The sequence below is a fragment of the Oryzias latipes genome, chromosome 4, assembly GCF_002234675.1.
Source record: "Oryzias latipes chromosome 4, ASM223467v1".
NCBI lineage: Eukaryota > Metazoa > Chordata > Actinopteri > Beloniformes > Adrianichthyidae > Oryzias > Oryzias latipes.
In genome coordinates this window covers 22,473,241-22,494,185 of record NC_019862.2, presented here as the reverse complement: position 1 = coordinate 22,494,185, position 20,945 = coordinate 22,473,241, and the positions used below count along the sequence as shown (strand labels likewise).

Here is a 20,945-nt window from a genome sequence, read left to right as displayed (position 1 = left end):
TTCCGTTGCATTAACCGTTTTCCTAAACAGTTTCATATTAGGAATTGGGAAAATATTATATAAGACCACCAGATGGCGCAATGACACCAGAACCCAGCAAAAGCTGCAGAGGGCCACTTGTATTTTACAATTTATTATTTTTAAGCATTAACTGAATTAAATTTCACAGAAATATATAAATACATACACAAGAAAGTAAAATAGGGTTTTAATGAGGGTTTTATTGAAAAACATGTTAACAATAGAAGATTTAAAGATAAGAAAAACACTTTGGCTGGAAATGTTTAAGAACTAATGTTGAAATATTAAAGAAAATTACTATAAATCACAATATTTTAAGTAAAAACTGACTCCTTGTGCATGAAGTTTGTTCACTCAATAAACCTGTGCAGTTATTTTCGTTTTCAGTCTTCCAGATTTATGTTTTTAAGGGGCATCTCCAGTCATTTGTGTTTAATTCAGTTAACAACGTCTTTGAAATAGTTTTAGATGCTTATCGCTCTGAAATGAAACCCACTTTTTTTCTTTTTGATAAGCTTTATATCCTGGACCTCAAATCAGAAATTCCCTAAAAGGCCACCTAAAAAAATAATAAAAATAAAACAACCTGCGAGTTCGCGCAAATTTCCCACGTAAGAAGCCCCCTTCAAGTCCCTGAGGAGCACCAGGAATCCCCCCCCCTCCCCTTTCTTCCTGCAACCAGACTGGTTTTGCAGAAACTTTTTTCCTGCAAGATTTCCTTTTCCCCCGCTAGGGGGCGATCGAGAGCTGTGTGTTGGGGCAGGAAGCTCTGATGAAACCTGGAGCTCATGAGTGATGCAAGCTTGCTGAAACACTTGAGTGTAAGTTTACGCACAGTCTGCAGTCAGTTTGATTTATTATTTTTGACTGTTTTTCTGGATGGTTCTGCATATTGCAGTTGCATGGTGAAAGGAGATTAATGGGATAATGGTTAAGGGGGGGGGGGCGGTAAGGAGCGAGTATTAAGAAGCAGAATGAACTTGCAAAAATCAAAACCACACTTTTCACTTCTGCTAATATTAAAAAGCATGATCTTTTACTGTTATTTGGTATGCGTTAAAAAAAACACTCTTGCACAACTTGCAGCGCCGGGCTGCCGTTACACAAGCTGGGGCTCGTGCTCTGACACGGGGCAGTCACCTGCCATGGTCCTAAGCTTTCAAACAAAAAAGAAAATCATCTGATTCCAATTCGAGACTTTCCTCAGGCAGGTGCTGCACCGTTGGGTGGTTGTGCAGTTTTGTTTTTTGTAGCCCCCTAAGTTTCTGGTGAGAGGAAGCAGGAAGATCTGGAAATTCCTCCACTCAGATCGAAAGCTCCCAGTAAACACGCTTAGTGGAGAGAACGGAGACATACGACGAGGAGGAGGGCTGAGAGCGGGGGATTCTCCGAAACCACCCACGTGGGAGCACCGGCAGTTGACGCCCGCCCAACCAATCGCTGCGCTCCCCATCTGCGGCGAAACCAATCAGCGAGAGCAAGCGTCTGGGCGCGTCAAGAAGCGCCGATCCGCCTATAAAAGCGGACAGTTTCGACTGTAAGAGGACAGAAACCTTCACACAGACTAAGAACACGGACTAAGAACTCAATCACGGACGGAACAACGATCAAAAACCTATCTGGATTACATTTGTTTTGCCGGGACTCTACCTTTGGATCTAAACGCGTCTCAGCATCGCTGGGGATTCTGTTTTTTATCCTGGAGCTTGTGGATTATTTTACTGACTTCAGCATGACTCTTGAGGAGGTTGTTGGATCCAGCAGTACCGACAAAAAGTAAGTGTCTGAAAAGCTGTCTTTGCCCTAATTCTCCGTTAGTTGCAGTTTAGCGGTGTTGTTTGAGATGCGTTACGCAGTGCGCGCCCCGGTTTCTAACCGCCTCCTTGTTTTCTGCAGGATGGAGACGGTGAGTCAGGCTCTGGAGGAGTTGCTGGTCGCGGCTCAGAGGCAGGACTGCCTCACAGTGGGAGTCTACGAGTCCGCCAAACTCATGAATGTGTAAGTTCTTCTTCTCCACGAGACGCGTCTGAAATGGCTCCAAAAGGCGCGCGCTAACCCGGCTTTCTTCTGTTTGCTCCTGCAGAGATCCAGACAGTGTGGTTCTGTGTCTTCTCGCCACCGACGAGGAGGACGCGGACGACATCGCGCTGCAGATCCACTTCACGCTGCTGCAGGCTTTCTGCTGCGATAACGACATCAACATCCTCCGGGTGTCCGGCATGAGGCGCCTGGCGCAGCTGCTGGGGGAGGACACCGAGAACAGCAACGGGAACGAGCCCCGGGACTTGCACTGCATCTTGGTCACTGTAAGTTTCTCCTTCACTTAACGCACCACTTTCAGTGCATCCACAGGACCGTGTTGAAGCATGAAAATGACCCCCCCCCCTTTCATCTGTTTGCAGAACCCCCCCGTGCAGCCGCTCCAGTGTCAAGCTCTGCAGGACGTCAGCAGCTTCTGCGCAGAGAGCCGCTGCAGGAACCTGTGGGTTCCCTGCTTGGAGCTGAAGGACCGCTGAGCGCAACTGAACCTTTCCATTTTTGCCTTTTGCCTACCGCCCGAGGAGCGGTGAGAAGAAGCTGAGAACAGCCAAGACCCTCGTGGTGAAGAGGGGGAGCACGACTCTCCTCCCCAAGGGAGCTCGACGAGCCTCAGTCCGCCTTTTAGACGGAATCACGGGAGCGCGTGGGATGATGGCGTCGGTGCTGAACCGCCGCGCCAGGAGCGCGATTGGAGGCTCCGGGTCAGGGAGCGTTGCAAGTTTTTTTTTTTTTTCTTAAACGAGGTGACGACAGCGGAGGCGTCACGTGACTGAACCGATGCATGAACGAGGAGCTGCAATGGACAGAGCCAGGTGTCTTGCTCACCTGTTTACGCACGAAACCTTCTGTTATTTAAGTGCACAGATTAATATATGAAAAAAATGGACCTACATGTTGAATCTCATTTATTTAAATAAATTATGCATTGAACAAACAGTGATTTCTGCCTTTTTTTTCCTTTTGTGAAGAGTATGATGTCACTTTCTGCTTCTCTAGACCCAGAGCAGTCTCTGAGAAGACATTATATAGAAGTTTTTCTACTAGATTACTTAGAGGTTACTACATTTATAGTTTAGTCATTGTTGAGACTTACAGGTGCAAAGTGGGGCCCTTTACCCAGAAGGATGACTTCAGGTGTTTAAAAAAAGTAGCTAATGGCTTTATTAGTGTTTAAAAAGAAAGAAAAAAACCGTTGTGGATTTATTTACATATTGACATTTGTGTCTAAAACAAAATAGGTTGATAGAAGCTGAGAGTATCAAAGCTGCTTGTCACAGCCAGAATCTGAGTGCACTACTGTACTTTACTGTAGTCTAAGGGAGAAAAAGGTTGACTTAGAATCAAAAAAGGCAAAAATGTAACCAATTGGACAGAAAATCTCAATTGACAAGTCTTTCTTTCTAAAAATCCTGCATTTTTTTCAGTCAGATTTCTTTTTTAGGTTTAGCCTCATATTTTTAAACCTTTTTGCAAAACTCGTGTTTTTTCTGGACAAGGTGCAGATCAATGAGTTATTTGATCTCTGCTTCCATCTTGAGTTTGACCCTACATGATAAAAATACGTTAGAAAACATGTAGGAGTGACTTTAGGTGTTCAATAAATAACTGATGGCACCTTTAGCATTTACACAATAAAAAATGTATTTATGGATCTATTTATGGAAATGGTTTCTGAAGCTAAATAGGGGTTGATAAAAGCTGAGAGTATCAAGGCTGCATATCAGTCAGAATCCTGGTGCATTACTGTACTTGACTGTACTTTAAGGGGAAAAAAGTTGGATTATGCATCAAAACAGGCAAAAACTTAACCAAATGGACAAAGATTCTCAATTGAAACAAACGTTTCTCTCTAAAAATCCTCATTTCTGCAGCTATATTTTATTTTTAATTTATTTTTGGACACAATTTTTTATTCTGCAACACTAAATCTGGGATTGAGGGTCAAATTTCCAAACCTTCTCTCAAAACTCTTGTTTTTGATCTAGGCAAGATGCAGATCAATCATTTTTTTTCATCTCTGCTTCTAGCTTGAGTTTGATCCTGCAGGATAAAAACATATCTAAAACACGTAGGAGTGTGTCACTGGACAGGTTCCCATGGCTCGTATTTCCATGGCGACGCCTGTGCTAATTGCATTTCCATCACATTTCCATCAGAAGAGGAATTGGGCCTGCAGCATTGCAGCTGTTTTTTTTCAGCTTTCTACTTCCGGAGTATTTTGCTAAATGTAAAACAGGAGAGTTATTTGGAACAGTAACAGAAACAAAAACTGCTAATGGTAAAAAAAAATAAAATAAAAGTCTATGTGAGGAAACATGGAAATTTGAATTATTTTTTGTGTTTCAGCCTGTTTTCTCTGGATTTTTTTCCAGCATTTATTGAATAAACAGGGGCAAAAAAAAGTGTTTCTCTTGTTTTCAACCTATTTTTTATCTCCTGTGCAGCACAAGGCATTTTCTACAAAACAAGAGAACAATGCGTTCTTGCAGCTGTGTGTTTGTGTGAAAGCTGCTGGACTGTAAGCTGAAGCTCACATTCTGCGCAAACAGCACCGACCTCTGCCCATGATGTCAGTTCCTGTTAGGGGTGACGGCGACTATGCATGACTGTTGCTTTTGGCAGCTGGTCTATCCTTTGTGGGGGCCATGACTTCTCTGACAACTCCACCTCCCTGGGGGGGGGGGGGGGGGGGGGGGGGGGGGGGGACAGAAAGCTCAGTGTCACACAATGTACAACAAATGTAAAAGGTGTCAGTCAGCGTAGTTTTAGTCAGGATGAGTTTTGTCTTCAGATAATTAAAAAAAAAGATGTCTAAATGTGGGTATGAAGCTCCCAGAGTAGAGCAGTCTCTCCCTCCTTCTCTTTACTTCAAAACCTCTATTGATACATCATGAAACGAACGACGCAAGGCCAGATTCCAAACCACGAAAAGAAATTCTGCTGCTCTTTGTTCCGTTACGCACTGTCTGGACGGTTAAAAATAGACTTATTCTACAGAATCAGCAAAGCACAAAGCAGAAAGAGAAAATATTTGAGCCATTGATTCTTCAAAAAAGTGACCAAAATGTTGCAATGCAAGTTTTCTGATATGTCAACAAGTCTGTGCATATTGTACAAAAAGCGGGCAAAACATCCTTTGAAACAGAGTTTAAGAAAAGGGGCAAAAAAAGAAAAAAGGTTTTGTGTTATGTGTAAAGCAAATGTCTGACGTGTAGTGGGTGTCTGCAATAAATGATGAGTCAGCAATTCAAAATAAAGTTGAAGCCTGAACGGTCTAAGACCTTTTTGAGCTTTTTATTTTCTCACAACTTTCCAATTTGCTCTAATATTTTACCGTAAAAATGTTTTTTTGTGTGACAAGGCTTCATTTTTTTCACCTTCTTTGTTTTTAAGACATTTTTTCCTTGTTCAACACATTATTTCTAGAAAATACCTGAAACTGTACAAAAAAAACTATTCCTTGTTGTAAACTTTGTCTTTTAGACTGCACAAAAAATGAAGATAAAACTGTTTTTATAGCACTGATCACAAGTGTAAAGGCTTAATAAAATGTTTAAATCCAAAAATACAAGGAAAAAGACAGGCGAAACTACCATAAACTATATCAAATCTTTACATTTATAGCAAAAGTTTTAAAGCTTTTTGTAACTTTCACCTTAAAAATTGAATAAATACTTCACTATTGGCAGGTTGGCGTCATTCCTATGTAATAGTAAACAATTGATGTGACTGGCAAACTCAAGTTCAGAAATTACTGAGCATTAAATTAATTGTTTTAAATAAAGACCCACGCTGATAAAATTGTGTTTTTCCCTTGTTCTAGTGACATTTTTCTGATGATGGAGGACATATATATGCAAAACTTAAACTTAAAATTGCATTTATGAGTATCTATTTATTTAAATTATTCTGAATTTCTAATGAACTCCTGTCGCTCTGCAGAAACCATGTCCCAGAAAACAACCCAAGTTTTCTGAAATGCCTAAAAATGGCATCATCATAATTAAAAAACCACTGGGAACACTTTTGAAATTGATCAAAAGATGCTTTGAGTGAGACTTTTCAGTGAGTCACATCTGAAAATAAGTTTCAAATCATTGATGTTAACCAATAAGATAAAAAAACAGCTTTAATATTAAATATTAAAATACCCCAAATGCTCCTGCTTATCCAACATAACTCTTGTAATTACTACTTTTTCAGATTTATGAAGAAACAACAGAAAAAGAGAAGAAATAGCTATAAGCAAATGCATGGTGGGAACTGCAATCCTAATGTGTTTAATAAGGATATTTGCAACCTGTATTACTGGCTTTTGTCTAGATTTTTGATAGCTCTGCACACAGAAAAGTAAATCTTGTCCTGCTGATCTGCTGACTTCACCAACAATCCCAAAAGCAAAGCCTTTTCCCTGCAGAGTCAGCTGAGTGCAGCTGATGCATTCCCTGCTTTCGTTCAGGTCAGCATTTTTACCTCAGAGTGACGGTTCGTATTTTTCTTTTTCTTTTTTTGCTTCAGCATATTCAGAAAAAAAAAATTGTGTATCCATAATCTAAACAAATAAGTTTAGATTGGAAGCTGCAAAGGCAAATAAATAAATAAACAAAATAAATAGAAAAAAAAATGCTACTAAATCAATTAAAAAAAAAACGGGTTAAAGCTTTCTGTGGTTTGTGGAGTATGGTTGCCATGGCAACCACCGCCACAACAATGCCTGGGAGGGATCTGGACAGTATGTTAAAAAGACAAAGAGTTCACGCCCAGCATGTGCTGCACAAACTGATCGGAGTTCAGAGATGTCAGTGACGACAAACGAAGACAGACGCGGCGTCTCTGATGTGAAGGAAGGAATGTACCAGGTTGTGTTAATGACTTCACACGCCCAAGGGCTCTTCCTGGTGTTTGTGAGGGTTTCTGTGTGTGAGAGACTGCTTCAGTGTGGTACACCTGTCCTCCAGGTTGCAGTTTGGTACATTCTGTTTATTTACAAACAGCAAAGGCGCTCGGTTTTTTCAGACTAAAAGTAGCTGTCAAAGGCAGGATTGAACATGCTGACCTGGTTAACTCGGTCATTTTCATTTATGCAGTATTGCTTTGAAAAATGTAAATGTGCAGAGGAAAAGAGGCTACTAAAATGTCTTTCTTCCAGATCTGTTGCTTCCAGGCACACTTTTATCTGAGAATGTAACAAATTGCACTAAGAGTTGGTTTTTGCAATTTCCCTTGCAGAGGAAGTATGAGGTGACAGTGGAGAGAAAAGACTCATAATTGACATGAAATAAACATCTTTAATGGAACCAGAACCTGCAGTAGAGAAACAAAAGAACAAGAGAAGGAATGCATGATATACATGCATCGGAGTGAAGAAGAACAGCAGGACGACTGTGCAGTCTGTATCTATGAAGGCACAATTAAAGGGACGGCCCAGGGTGACCAAACTGCAATTTTTATTCATTCATTCATCTTCTTGACCGTTTATTCCCTTTCGGGGTCAGGGGGTTGCCTGAGCCTATCCCGGCCACTTGGGCGTAGGCAAGGGATGCCCTGGACTGGTCGCCAGTCTGTCGCAGGGTAGAATATCTTCAACCACACATCCATTCACTCTCACACTCACACTTATTGGACAATTTAGAGTTGCCAATCAACCTACGAAGCATGTTTTTGGACGGTGGGAGGAAGCCGGAGATCCCGGAGAAAACCCACACATGCACGGGGAGAACATGCAAACTCCACACAGAAAGGCCCCCATTGATGTTGTGTTTTTCATGTCCCCCAGCCGGGACTTGAACCAGGGGCCTTCTTGCTGTGAGGCAAGAGCGCTAACCACTGCGCCACCGTGCAGCCCGGTGCAATTTTTATTAAGAAAGAAAATTTTAATCGTAGCTTTAAAGAAAATCCTAAACTTGGCTTTGAAGGTCTGAGAGATATGACCATTGAGTGTATTTGAGAAGTGGACGGAGTGACCCCTCCCCCTCACATTTCAAACAGGAAGTGCTGGTTCCAAGAAACAAAAATCCCATAGATTTCTATAAAGAAATGAACAGATTGGCCAGTTTATAACTTGAATAACTTGCAATAAAGACATATTATGAAAAAAAAAGATAATCAAGAAGATGTTAGAAAAAGGTATAAGAGTAAGAATGGTTATTCTGGTAAATAGAATGACTGAGTAGCTCTTTATTCCTCCATAGAAGTCTTAGGGATTTTGGCAACTCATGACCCCAAAAAGGATTCAGCAGGTTTTTAACATAAAGTTTTAACATAAGTGCAATCCTGAAAGCAACAAACCAACAAAACTGGTGCAGGAGCTTTAATTCCTTCATGGCTGAAATTATTTCAAATCAAATATTTATTTATTTATATTTCTTTTAAGGTGATGCTGAATTTGAGTAGCAGTCCTAAAATTACACGCTACGTTTTGTGTTAGTGACATGCAGCGTGAAGAGGTTAAACTTCAAGTCTTAAAGCTAAATCTGAATTTATTGAAAGTACAGGCTAAACAGAATCCAGATCACAACAGGAGTCCCCATCTCTACTGGTGATCTGTTCAGGCTTTGTCCTTTCTTTTGCACCCCCTCTCACCCCAAATCTAAACAGGATGAAGTGGGTTGAAGAAACAGACGGATGCTTTTGATCTGATTCCTGGCTCGGAGGACCATATTTGGGACATGTGGGTCTAGACTTAATTGGAGACTTCCTCTTTGGCTCACTGGGATTGTGTTTAAAACTTGAATGGGGATTTCATTAATGACCCTTTGAACTTAGGACAGATATCAGAATTGCTGTACCTCCCATAATCAAACTTCTTTGTCTGCATTTAAAGCCTTCTTTGGTTCGCGTCTTAGACTTGCAGGAGTCTTTATTTTTTAATGGCTGATTACCGGTAGAAGGTTTTGGACTATGGACTTTGGTCAAGACTCATTCTTTTCTTTGCTTGCTGGTCATAATTCATGACTTGTACAGGCAATTACAATTCCTGTTTGCTTTTGTGCGCCAAGAGCTTGATGACATAGTGTGAAATTCCTCCCAAGAATGCAGAAGAACCATTTATCTAGGTGAAACTTTACAACGTCAGTCCCTTTTGGAAAAGGTGAGTAAATATTACGTAGTACTGACAGCTTCATGCCTTTATATTTTTAGCTTTTTCCATGTCGGAGCTGTGAAGGGAGTAGTATTGACACCACGAGAGATCTCTGTTTGGTGACGGAGATAGCCCTCATCAGACCCTCAAGAGTAGACACTTTATTTTTGGAGGAATCAAAAAGAAGCTCAGTGTGTCACGGCTGCTTTCGGTTGAGAAGCAACACCACGGCCAGCTTGGGGGCTCGTCCCTGCATCACATTGCCATGGAAACAGATGGAGCTTGGTGATTGGGCTGTTGGGAGAGTTCAGGCAGCCAGTGTGAGCTCGGAACTGCTTTCATTTGGATTTTATAAGGAGCCGAGGCTGAGCTAAAGAGAATGTCAGCATGTTACGTAGGGAGATCCTCCTGTTGCGTCACTGACCATGTATGGGCGCTTCAACCACCAACCAGAAGATGAGTCAGGGAGGGGGAGAGAACAGAGGAGGCGAGGAACTACAGATGAAGGCTGAGTGTGTAACATTATCAAAATAGCTCAAGAAACTTCAGAAAAAAAAGAGATTTCACAGACTGATAGAAAAATGACACAAATTCGAAATTCTGTTATTTTTCCCCTCTATCAATAAATTAAAACATTGCTGTCTGCATTAGGCCCATTCTTTGACATAAGAGCTGAGGTTATGTGGTCTGCTCAAATCTTTAAAACACGCCTCCGAAAAATAAGTCAAGAATTCTTAGAATTTGAAAAAAAAATCTTTAATTGAGCACAAAATGGAAATGGTCTTACCAAGAAATCTTACTTTAGGAGTAAAAGTCATGCTTTCTTAAATGAACATTATCGTGTGATGGAAAAACTTTCTTAATAAGATTGTTTTCTTGTAAGACATCTTTTAAAACAAGACTCTTTCACTTTCTTAAGATTCAGTTTTTGCTGTGCAAGAGGATTCTGCAGGAAACATGGGGTCTAAATGAACAGTTAAACCTTTATTCCTCCACAACATGCAGACTTAACCTTATCCTTGTTAAAATCCAAAATCTTATTGTTTCAGTTTCAGTCCTCAATAGTTTTATCACTACCATTTTTCAAAATAAAAACCTCTACAGATGATTCACACTTCAGAAGATTCATCACACCACTAAATGGATTTCTGCAGTGGCTTCCTGCTGTCTGCATCAAAAGCAAAAGTTGGCAACCGGGGGTCCCTGGCCCACCCTGTAAACAACCACAATTTAAACTCCACAGCTTTGAAATCCATGATGGTGAAAAGATAGCCCAACTCTGGAAACAGGAAGCCTCATGCCCAAGAATTTTTGGGAAAAACATAAAAAATTGCACAACTCCGATCCTGCTCTTATCTATTCTCAAAGCGTTCCCAGTGGTCTTTCAATTATGATTTAGCCGAAATAAAAAAAAACTTGTCATTTTCTAGAACAGTTTCTATAGAGCTGCAGCAGTTCGTCAGAAATTTGCCTCTGAGTTGTGGGCAGGACTATTGATACAGAGCATCCACGCCCCCACTTCCTATGGTCCATCTGTGTAAGGGCTTTCCTGCTACCTTACAGCCCCCTTACAACCCCAGCATATTGTTAGCGGTGCAACATAAAAGGGCAAACAATATTGGAGCTATCCAGCTGGACGGTTTTTAGCTAGAGACCAGCATAGGCGACGTACATGGAAATAGAGCAGGGAGGTTGTGGCTCGCCTAACATATTTTCTACATGACAAATGTGCTTTGCTTCTGCATTTTATCGGACTGCTCCTGATTGACAATGATTTGAATAAAAACAATCATGTAAATGTAATTTTAAGCTTAATTTTCTTAACATATTCCCTTCATCGTCAGAAAAATGCCCCCAAAACATGTTAAAAACACCAAAAGCCTATTTTTATTGGAGTGGATCTTTTAACAACACACTTCGTGCTTTAAAAGAATCAACTTGTGAAGTTTTCTTGCCAGGTTTACCCAAATGCATCACAGCTAACTTTGCTTTCTTTGTGTTTCATTTGAAGTTTCTTAAAAATGAGAGTTTGCTAAATGAATCAGTGTGAATTCTTTTGTTTTTTTTTCTTTTCTTTCTTTCTCTACACCATATTACTTTCGAACTGACACGCAAAATGAAAAGGCTGGTGTGACAGAGGGTTTGTCATGCTGGGTGGAGCCATGTGTGGTTGACTACAGCCTCTATCAGCAGCTGCACGGCTGCTGACACGTGCAGGAGGCAGATAATACGTTCAGCTAATTGCTGCCAAAGTGCCGTATCCTCGTCATGAAAAACGGCCTCGGGATGACTCCTCAAAGCAGCCATGCATTTGATCAGGTCGTGGTTTGTCAATGTGTGTTTGTTGTGTTTTTGGATTTCCAACAAAAGACTTGCACGAGTTGGGAGGAAACCTCTGCAGCTGTCATCAGGCTGCATTTGAGTACATCCATCAATAGCAGGTGTCAGGATCAGAAAAAGGAGGAAAACACAAGCCAATCAACCCCATGCCATTCAGTCGATCATAAAATCCCATTAGTTTAATCTTTTTCCATAAACCATTGCCCTAAAAGTGTAACTTTGTGTCTTTGAAGGCTAAGTAGTAACCTCATTAACCCGAGTTGTGTCAAAGAATTAAAGGAGGCAACTGAAGAACAAACAGAAGTGTAACTTTATCTCCCAAGCAGGCCAACTCTGGTCACATCAAGGCCGCCGAGTACAAGACTTAGCCCTTTAATCAGCCTGCGTTTTAGGGTTCAAGCAGTTCAGCTGTACCTATAAACCAGGAACACAGAGTTCTGCCTGTGTGCGCCATGCAGTCAAGTCTCCCTGCACATGCTGTTGCTCATAAAGGTTGCAAGTGTCTTATAGTCAGGATTTAACCAAAGCTGCAAACTGTTCAGACTCAAAGTTTCTTTGCTGTTAATTATTAAAGTTTCTTTTTTGTTGTTGTCATCACTGTGTCTTCTCCTTTGACCAACAAACCAGAAGACAGCAATGCTTGCTGCATGCATGTGTGTGTTTCTGCATGTGTGTTTGTGCTTGCACAACGGCCTTTGTGAGGACCAGACCCAGCGAGGACACCGTGTCCGGTCGTCAGAGCTTCAAAGCTGTGTTTTAGGTCAACGTGTTATGTTGGGAGCTCAACCTGCAAACGCACACGAGGGTCCCGACAGGAGCAGAAGCACAAACACGCAACGGGGGCGTGTTTTGCTACTGTGTGTGGGTGGGTGGGGGGATTTACTGGAAGTCAAAGCAGAATTTTACTCTCTCTACTACCTCAAACCATTTTTTTCTTGTCAGTGTCTTTATCAGAATGATAAGTTTCCGTTTTAAAGCTTTGACTTATGTCTCTGAATTCTACTGAACTTCAGGTGAAAAACTGCAAAGCTAGTCTGTATTTAAATATGTCAAAGTTGATCAAACTTGGAAATGCAAGTTTCAGAATTTACATTACAAACTTTGGTTTTAAGAAGCTGTTAAATATGTTCTGAGCTTATTAAAATATTCATACTAAATTCTCTTTTTCCCCAGTTTTTTGCAACAGCTGTACTCCATGAAAACTATATCTAAGGGTTAACTGCAATTCTTACACATTGCAGATTTTTGAATAAATTGGGTTTTGGTTGAGTCTTGAGGTGGTATAGCGGTTAGCACTCTTGGCTTTAGGCTGTGGTTTGAATCCTGGCTGTCTACTTTCTGTGTGGAGTTTGCATGTTCTCCTCCTGCATAAGGTTTTTCTATGTGAACTTCAGCCTAATACAAGCCTCATAGGTTGATGGATGATTCTAAATTGTTCTTAGGTGTGAATGTGTGGTCCTGTGATGGACTGGCAACATGTCCAGTATGGACCCTGCCTTCACCCAACAGTAGCCGGGGCATGCTCCCAAAAGGGATTCCCCAGGTTTATAATGGATGGATGGTTGGATGGATGGCCTCTACTCCTTACAGGAGTTCTTTTACGAATTAGTCAAGGGTTGCTGGGAACATATCCAGATAGTGCTGGGCTAGGGTGGGTACACCTAGTTTTTTTAGTCCGTGATGTGCGGGTGATGCTCTGATTTGGTCCCCTTAGTCCAGGTGTGTCCAAACTTTTGGCAAAGAGGGCCAGTTTGATGAGGTGAAAATGTGTGAGGCTCAACCATTTGGCCAAACTTTGAACTTTGAACATTCCATGAATATTGTTCTGCAATGGCATACTTTTCATTTCTTCACAAAGAAAACAAAACCATCTTTTTTTCAGTCAAAATTATTGTCAATTTGTCAATTTTTCACTCTGTTCAGTCTCTCTTGATATTGAAGTCATTGAAAACAGCCACAATCCCTTTGCCATATTAGGCAGACACAGTTGTTTTATATTTCACTGACAAAAATATGCCAGTTTCCACTCTTCCTGGAAGCAGTGGCCCTCAATAAACTAGAGCAGGGGAGTCAAACTCATTTTCACTTAGGGCCACATCAGCATAGTGATTGTCCTCAAAGGGCCAGATATATACATGTAACTAAATGTAATGAAAAATAAATGTAACTACTCCTTAATGTTAAATAACTTATTATTTATTTATTATAACTTTTTAAAGTGACAATTAAAGTTGCATAGAAAACATATGTTTGCTTGTTACTCTAGCATAAATCCTTTTAAATTTGAATCTGTCAGGTTAGGTTATATGCACAGTTTAAGTCCTAATGTCTAGTTGCCCAATCTGATATTTCAAGTCTGATTCCCCCTATATATGAATAAATAAATACCAATTTTTATGGTTTATTCTAAGTAATTAAAAACCTTTGTGCTCCCGCGGGCAATATAAAGTGACATACATGGCGGGCCATATTTGGCCCGTGGGCCTTGAGTTTGACACATTAAACTAGAGAGGCACAGAAGCGTCGCACAACAGTGTTGTCACAGGTTTACAATGACTTGAAAGGGAATTTGAACAAGCGGACAGTTTTTAGAAAAATGCTTGGGGCTGCCTATTACTAAATCAATGGGAGGAGCCTGCTGACTGGTGAAAATTTGAACACAGGCTACATTTGGCCCATGGTTACGGACTTTGGACATGTCCGATCTAGTTGTTAGTAAAAACCATGTCACACAGCCACTATGTATAGTTTGTGCATGTTGAATGGATGAAAATTGGTCATATGTGAAAAGTTGTGGTCTTTACGTGAAATTTTCACAGACGTATCACAAATGAGCCACGTTAAAAACTGTGGAAGAACTTTGGTTAAACCGGCCCAAAATTTGTGAGTCAATTAGATAATTTTAATGTGATTTATGCGCCGTATACATGATGATAAAGTTATATACATCGGTGGTACATGCGTGAAAAGTCGGTCGGACATACGTGGAACAGTCATGGAAATCCACAAATTTGCAAACGCATCTTGCAAAAGTCACGCACATTTGCAAAAGATTTAGGAAAAATTGGCGCATAAACCACATTCAATATGTGTAAACTGCGTAAATCCCAACTGACCAAAAATTTTGAATAGCTCAAAATCGAATTCACATAAAGATCCATCGGCCGACACCCTCGACAGACATCTGTGCACATTGACGAATGACAAACGCCAGAAACACTTATATATGATGGACATCACACATGTATCCTGAAAGACCTTAATTACATACATGGAAAAACACGGCCTTAAGGTGCGAGTACTGGCTACTTATCACTGAGTGGCCTTAACTTTTTGATATTTCTTGCGTGTCCTGAACAGGTTTGCCCATTTTCGTGGCCCATACCCACTAGTAAGGGCAGTTGTGACTAAGACATAACATTCTTCAACTTCCAAACCTAACGTCCTGTTACGTCTGCTCTAATAGCACTTGATTTTTGTCTTTCTCTTAAAATTTCATTCATTCAAGTTTCATTTCCAAGCAGGAAAATCCTGAAGTGAATCTGAACTCTGAGGATTTTTTAAAGAAAAACTTTCATACAGCTCACAAACAACTATGGTTTTCCTTCTCCTTTGCTGATACAACAGCCTATGATTTTAAATTAAATTAAAATATTTTTATGGTTTGCTTTGAGTAAAATAAAAAGATGATTCATTATCTTCCATCTTTGGTTGATTCATTATTCAAAAACAGGTTATCAGAAATCCCCCAAAGTCTTTGCCTTAAGCTCAGTACAACTCTTGAGCAGTCTCCTCTAAATCCTCTAAATTGCGCTCGACACACGTTAAGGATGTTGTGAAAATTCCCAGGAAGCTTTAAGAAATTTTAGCGCAGACAGCAGAGACGCAGTGAACAAGCAGCAGATGATGTCTGTCCTTGGATCAAGCTGCAGGTGTGTCTGTCCACACGTTCAGCAGCAGGTAATGAAGACACAATACCTGTTACCACGGTAACCAGACAGCAGAAATATTGTTGAAAAGCACAGCTAAACTTTGTCAGGAATATCAAAAAGAAAAAAGAATAAATTTGATGTGCCAAAGAGAAAAACACCACCAGTGTGTTTGTGTTCCCCAATGAGCTTTGACATTTGAAACAAAAAAAATCATCTTTTGTTTTTCAGGCTTTGGTCCAAACGTCACCTCAGACTGCAGATCAGATTTTCCACCACTGTGAGTCCGTTGGACGGCAGCTCTTGTTGACTGTTCCAACCTGGCCCTGTCTGCTCCACCAACTCCACCCTTTCTCATTTCACTCTTCATCATCTTTAGGTTTTCCAGTCAGAGGCACAGAGACTACATTTACAGTCAGATTTACATAAAAAAAGAACATGCTTTATAAATGTATACAATTATTTTTATTTTTTTCTGCTACAATAATAATAATTTAGCTCATATTTTAGAAAAAATATGATTTCTTTTCTTCAAATCAAATCAACCAAACATATAAATCTTCAAAGTAAAGCAAAACAGAGTTGCCAGAACCCTAAACATTCTAACAAAAGCAGGACTAAAAAAACAATAATCCTGAAGTAAAATGAGCGACCCATAATAATGCATGCTATAATCTGACAATGTAACACTAAGAACAGGTAGACATGATAAAATCTGTTTTTGCTGTTTTTAATATGTTCTATAAACCTTTTCCTGATTATAAAGTCTATATATGTATGTGTGTATATGTATATGTATATGTATATATATATATATATATATATATATATATATATATATATATATATATATATATATATATATATATATATATATATATATATAAACGCCCCTCTCACCCTCCGCGGGTGGTTTCTCCTCCAAGCTCGGGTCCTCTACCAGAGGCCTGGGAGCTTGAGGGTCCTGCGCAGTATCTTAGCTGTTCCTAGCACTGCGCTTTTCTGGACTGAGAGGTCTGAGGTCTTTCCAGGTATCTGTTGTAGCCACTCCTCCAGCTTGGGGGTTACTGCCCCGAGTGCTCCAATTACCACATGCACCACTGTCACCTTCACTTTCCAGGCTTTCTCCAGTTCTTCTCTGAGTCCCTGGTATTTCTCCAGTTTCTCATGTTCCTTCTTCCTGATGTTTCCATCGCTTGGCACTGCCACATCCACCACAACGGCTTTCCTCTGTTCTTTATCCACCACTACAATGTCTGGTTGGTTTGCCATTACCATCCTATCAGTCTGGATCTGGAAGTCCCACAGGATCTTTGCCCTCTCATTCTCTACAACCTTCGGAGGTGTTTCCCATTTTGACCTTGGGGTTTCCAGTTCATATTCTGCACACATGTTCCTGTATATTATTCCAGCCACTTGATTGTGGCGCTCCATGTATGCTTTACGTGCCAGCATCTTACATCCTGCAGTTATGTGCTGGATTGTTTCAGGGGCCTCTTTGCACAGCCTACACCTTGGTTCTTGTCTGCTGTGGTAGATTTGAGTCTCTATCGCTCTGGTGCTCAGGGCTTGTTCCTGAGCTGCCAGGATGAGCGCTTCAGTGCTGTCCTGTAGGCCAGCCCTTTCTAGCCATTGGTAGGACTTCTTGATATCAGCCACTTCAGTTATGGTCCGGTGGTACATCCCATGCAGGGGTTTGTCCTCCCATGAGGATCTGTCCTCCAGCACTGTATCCTCTGCTCTCCATTGCCTGAGACATTCACTGAGCACACTGTCATTTGGGGCCTTGAGCTTGATGTACTCATGGATCTTGGATGTTTCATCCTGGATAGTGGCTTCTATGCTCACTAGTCTTCGGCCTCCTTCCTTGCGGCTAGCATACAGTCTCAGGGTGCTGGATTTGGGATGGAACCCTCCATGTATGGTGAGGAGCTTTCGTGTTTTAACATCCGTGGTCTGTATCTCTTCCTTTGGCCATCTTATTATTCCTGCAGGGTATCTGATAACTGGCAGTGCGTAGCTGTTTATTGTAGCTATTTTTGCCATTGAGCTGGCTTCTCAGGACTTGCCTTACTCGTTGGAGGTATTTAGCTGTTGCAACTTTCCTTGTTGCCTGCTCCAGATTGCCATTTGCCTGCGGAATTCCAAGGTATTTGTAACTGTCCTCGATGTCTGCTATTGTCCCTTCTGAGAGTGAGACCCCTCCTGTGTGGACTACCTTGTCTCTCTTTGTCACCATCCGGCTGCATTTCTCGAGCCCGAATGACATCCCAATGTCAGTACTGTAGATCCTGGTGGTGTGGATCAGGGAGTCAATGTCACGCTTGCTATTAGCATATAGCTTGATGTAATCCATGTAGAGGAGGTGACTGATGTTGGCCCCATTTCTGAGTCGGTATCCATAGCCAGTCTTGTTGATTATTTGGCTGAGGGGGTTCAGACCTATGCAGAACAGCAGTGGGGACAGAGCATCACCTTGGTATATCCCACATTTGATGGACACTTGTGCAAGTGGCTTCCCATTGGCTTCGAGGGTGGTTTTCCACAGGTTCATTGAGTTTCCTATGAAGGCATTTAGAGTCCTGTTGATGTTGTACAGCTCCAAGCATTCAGTGATCCATGTGTGTGGCATTAAGTCATAGGCCTTCTTGTAATCAATCCAGGCTGTGCACAGGTTGGTGTGTCGTGACTTGCAGTCTTGCAGTTCTGTCGACCAGGAGTTGGTGTTTGGCTCCTCTGGAGTCTCTACCAATGCCCTTCTGTGTGTTACTCATGAATTGATCCATGTGCCTATTTATCTTGGTTGCAATGATGCCTGACATGAGCTTCCATGTTGTGGACAGACAGGTTATTGGCCGGTAGTTGGATGAGACTGCACCCTTTGAGGGATCCTTCTGGATCAGGATCGTTCGCCCTTCCGTTAGCCATTCGGGGTGAGTCCCATCTCTGAGCAGCTGGTTCATTTGTGCTGCCAGGCGCTCTTGGAGTGCGGTAAGCTTCTTTAGCCAGTAGGCATGTATCATGTCAGGGCCCGGTGCTGTCCAGTTCTTCATACCTGAGACTCTTTCTTGGATGTCAGCCACTGTGATGGTTACTGGATTCTGTTCAGGGAGGTTGCTATGTTCTTTTCTCAGAGAGACCAGCCACTGGGCATTGCTGTTATGTGCTGTCTCTTTCTCCCATATACTTTTCCAGTACTGTTCAGTTTCTAGCCTTGGTGGGTCTGCTCGGCTGTTTTGACCCTGCCACTGAGCGTACACTTTTGCAGGTTGAGTTGCGAAGAGCCTGTTTATTCGTCTGGCTTCATTGTCTCTTGTGTACCTCTATAAATATATATATATATATATATATATATATATATATATATATATATATATATATATATATATATATATATATATATATATATATATATATATATATATATATATATATATATATAGGTACCACCTACAACTCAAGAGCAAATTTCTCATGAACTTCTGCTGCTCTGCAGAAACGATTTTCTAGAAAACAACACAGTTTTTTTGGGGGGGGTTTCAAAAACAACAAAAATTATAAGACCACCGGTAACGCTTTGAAAATAGGTCAAATGGGTAATTAACAAATGGAAAAAGCTGTGTTGATTAATATCCTAGTAAACTTTTTACAAGAATCCACAAAGTTTGAGCCGCAACAACAGAAAGAATCATCAAACTGTGTCTGCAACTTATTTAATTTGAAAAGAAAAAGTCAAAAGACTAATCTAATAATAAATTATAGATAGAATAATAAATATTTATTGGTTTAACACAACTTTTTAGAAAAGAAAAAACCAAAGTAAACAAAACCATCGTTATTGATGCTTCCTGCACTTCTGTTTTCTGTTAGCCAGCCCCAGACATATGAAACATGCAGGAAATAAGTTTATTTTCTATTTTAAGTCCAGACTTGTGGCCACAAAAGGCAAAAACACAAGGAAAGATGACAGATTGCTTAATTACAATGATCACAGGGTGAATTAAAGGCTACATAAAAGGAAGAGAAAACCAGCACGAGACAGGTGTGGAGCAAAACAAACAAAGGAAACACGTGCAACATACCCAGACAGAGATTTTATTGAAATAGAATGGAAATTCTAAAAATATATATATAATTTTTTTTTTCACCTTAATCCATTTAAAAAAAATCTTTCTTGATTTTGTCATAAAATGTTTGTAAATTTGACTAAAATCTACTAAAAATCCAGACACACATAATAAAAGAAACTCTGTGAATTTGAACTCCAAACGGTAAATGCAAAAAAATAATGTTTCCTCTGTTCTCCTCTCCAAGCAGCCAAGTGCAACATGACGGCGTTCAGAGAGGCCTTTCCTCTGACTGAACTATAAATATCCCCTCTGTGTGCCGGCGGTTATTTTTATCCCAGTTGAGGCTATTTGCAGGCGTCACCCCACCCGTCCCGCCACAGGATCACCCCCACCCCTTCTACCAATTTGAAACCAAACGGCTGAGGTCACTAAGTCTGAGCATGGCGGGAAACCGGCCTAGAAAAAAGAAATGGGTCAAATTGAAACAATGAAAGCTTTTCTCATTTGAGGAGCGTCCTTTTAATGCAGGAATAACTATGATGTTAAACCTCCTGGAGAGTGGTTTGATTTTTCTATGCTGCACGATCAAAAGCCTGAGAATGAATCTCTGTCTTTGCTTGACTTTGGTTTTGTAAAAACCATCATCTTCTCTTGTTCTAACCAGACAGGAGCTTCATCTAAACACCGTGACAGGGCCTCATTTCTCCGTGTCCACGTGCCCACAATTACAGGCCGTGCGCTGAGGTATGCCCAACCCGCCTACCGCCAATCTAACCCCACCCACCCAAGCGACCCTTTGATTTCAAACCATGTGTCCCCTCCCTCCTGCTGCTGCTGGTTTCCTAACCAAACCACGAGGCAGAGGGACACCGGGCCCCAGATTTGCACAGAGTTGGTGAAAACTTCACAGCATCCTGGATCAGAGCCTGAATTTTAGGTTTTGAAAATCTTTACCATAACTTTTCTTTTGTGCATGATTTGTGCATAAAGTTTTCCTCTTCTGATAGAAGGCAATAGCTTAAAAAACTGTGTTGCTTTTTACCAACACATTATCCGAAAGTCACACTAACAGCAGTTCAAAGATTTTTGTGGAAGTCTTTACATGTGGGCCAACGTGAGATGCCCCCTGCAGAACCTAAAACTACAGAGGGGTCCCATGCTCACCAGTTAATGAACCCTGAGTTCCAGATAGCTGTGCTAATAACCAAGAGTTAAAAAAAAAAAAAAAACTAGAAGTTTGGGTTTAGAGAATTCTGTTGGATAGAAAAAATGACCAAAAGAGGAAGTTGTGCGTTTGTGCAAGCTCACATTCTCAGGAAAGGCGGGCAATATCAGTTACATTTCCAAAGAGTACTTTGTTATGGAATAGCAGGTGATTAATAGTAGACAGTGTGTGAACACAAAGCTTAACTTAAGAACACAGAATAATAAAATAAAAAAATCTGAAATACCAAAAGAGATCCA

The 20,945-nt window shown here is 40.9% G+C and overlaps 1 protein-coding gene across 1 annotated transcript; it reads left to right on the top strand.

The window, feature by feature from the left end:
* Positions 1–1,549: 1,549 nt before the first annotated feature.
* On the top strand, positions 1,550–3,001 carry gadd45b (growth arrest and DNA damage inducible beta). Its single transcript, XM_004068139.4, has 4 exons — positions 1,550–1,797; positions 1,918–2,019; positions 2,105–2,327; positions 2,424–3,001. Exons 1-4 carry the CDS (start codon positions 1,754–1,756, stop codon positions 2,535–2,537), a joined length of 483 nt encoding a protein of 160 aa, XP_004068187.1. The 5' UTR covers positions 1,550–1,753; the 3' UTR covers positions 2,538–3,001.
* Positions 3,002–20,945: the final 17,944 nt, after the last annotated feature.